Source organism: Merops nubicus, unplaced genomic scaffold (genome assembly GCF_000691845.1).
Source record: "Merops nubicus isolate BGI_N331 unplaced genomic scaffold, ASM69184v1 scaffold17894, whole genome shotgun sequence".
Taxonomy (NCBI): Eukaryota; Metazoa; Chordata; class Aves; order Coraciiformes; family Meropidae; genus Merops; species Merops nubicus.
The window spans coordinates 774-2,208 of NW_008606398.1; the positions used below are offsets into that span (position 1 = coordinate 774).

General features: G+C 35.7%; 1 protein-coding gene across 1 annotated transcript in view; it reads right to left on the reverse strand.

Moving 5' to 3' along the window:
* Positions 1 to 572: 572 nt before the first annotated feature.
* KIAA0556 (KIAA0556 ortholog) overlaps positions 573 to 1,435 on the reverse strand; it is a gene marked incomplete at its 3' end in the record, with an annotated part of 32,730 nt that continues 31,867 nt past the window's right edge. Inside the window, 2 exon segments of the mRNA XM_008939638.1 lie at positions 573 to 781; positions 1,339 to 1,435. The exon segment at positions 1,339 to 1,435 is cut by the window's right edge and continues 15 nt beyond it. Of these exon segments, the coding sequence (XP_008937886.1) occupies positions 573 to 781; positions 1,339 to 1,435 (306 nt within the window).

A 1,435-nucleotide genomic window follows, 5' to 3' on the forward strand; every position in this document is an offset into this window, starting at 1 on the left:
TTATTCTACAGAACAGTAAAAGGGCATTTTTATGCTGCAAAATGCACACAGACCTGTGGAGATACTAGTTCAAAAAGGGAGAGTCAAAAAATAAAGGGAGGTTGAGAGGGCAATATCCTTCTCACATAAGATACTTCATTTGTGGAGGAAAGAAAAAGCAAGAGTATACTGTGGAAAGCATGGAAAAATCTTTGGAGTTACAGGAGCACAGCTATTCATTACATAAATAACTGTATGGTAAAAATCACTGGTAGTGGCATAAATCTGCAAGAGTAACTACATCAAAAAGAACTCCCTCTAGTCTCTGTCCAAGAAAGAAAAGAAATATATATAATCCAGTATAGTCTTCCTTGTAGTCTTATTAATAAGGGAAAGCAAAACTTGGAGGACCTTTTGGACCTTAAAAAAAATTGTATAAATTATTGAGCTGATGAACAAAATCTTTAGAATAGACAGATGGCTGTATTAGTCCTGCTGCAGAGCATTACTGTCACAAAAATTAGTGCTTACTACCTTCCACACCATGTTACAGAAAAACATTTCCAGAGAATTCTAAACACAGAGGCCCCTACCTGTTGATTCTCTGTTCTTAACCCTGCTTGTGTAAAAGGTCTTTCATCTCCCTCCCTGTCAGCAGTTGTTGGTCTCTTCAGCTCTTCCTCATATCTCAAGGAGCTGGCATTTTCCATTTCTCCAATGTATGTCTCATCATAGCAGTATATAGCTTCAAGAATGTCATCATCAGTAGTGAACAATATAGTATCCCCAAAGTGCTCTGGAGCTGAAGGCAACACACAGAGTTAGATGGAAAAAACATTCAAAAGATGATATAGTCATAAAAACTATTTTTTGGTCCTTCTTTACATTGAATTTGCAGGAGTGTTTAAAGGCAATATATGGCAAATTGATACTGACTGCTGATATAATTAATATGGTCATTCTCAAACTTATATTGCACAGCAGAAAAACCCTAGAGAACTCAGTCACAATTCAAACACACAAAATAAAATGGGAAAAAAGCTTCCACATCACCTTTTCTAAAAGGCCATATCTGTGAAAACGAGTAAAACTCTGCAACTTATAAATGTCTAATGACTCTCTGATGTTATTAAAATATGGTCTTAGTGCTAAGACATCATTCAGAATAGATATTAGCTCCATATGCTGCTAAAATTCACAGCATCATTGAGGAATGCATTAGTGGCTTTTCTGTTTTGAAATTAAAAGGACCAAATACTATATAAAGCACCAACTTGAAGTGGAAAGCAATAAACAAGCTGAACATTTGTTTGCATTGTACTGCTGTTCCTACAAAGAAGATAAGAAATGATAACATACCTCCAGACAAGGTTCCTGAAGCTTTTGCAATTTCTCCTTTAAAGATGCACTCTTCATCTAACACCATTATAATGTCTTTCACACCTCTGAAAGAGTG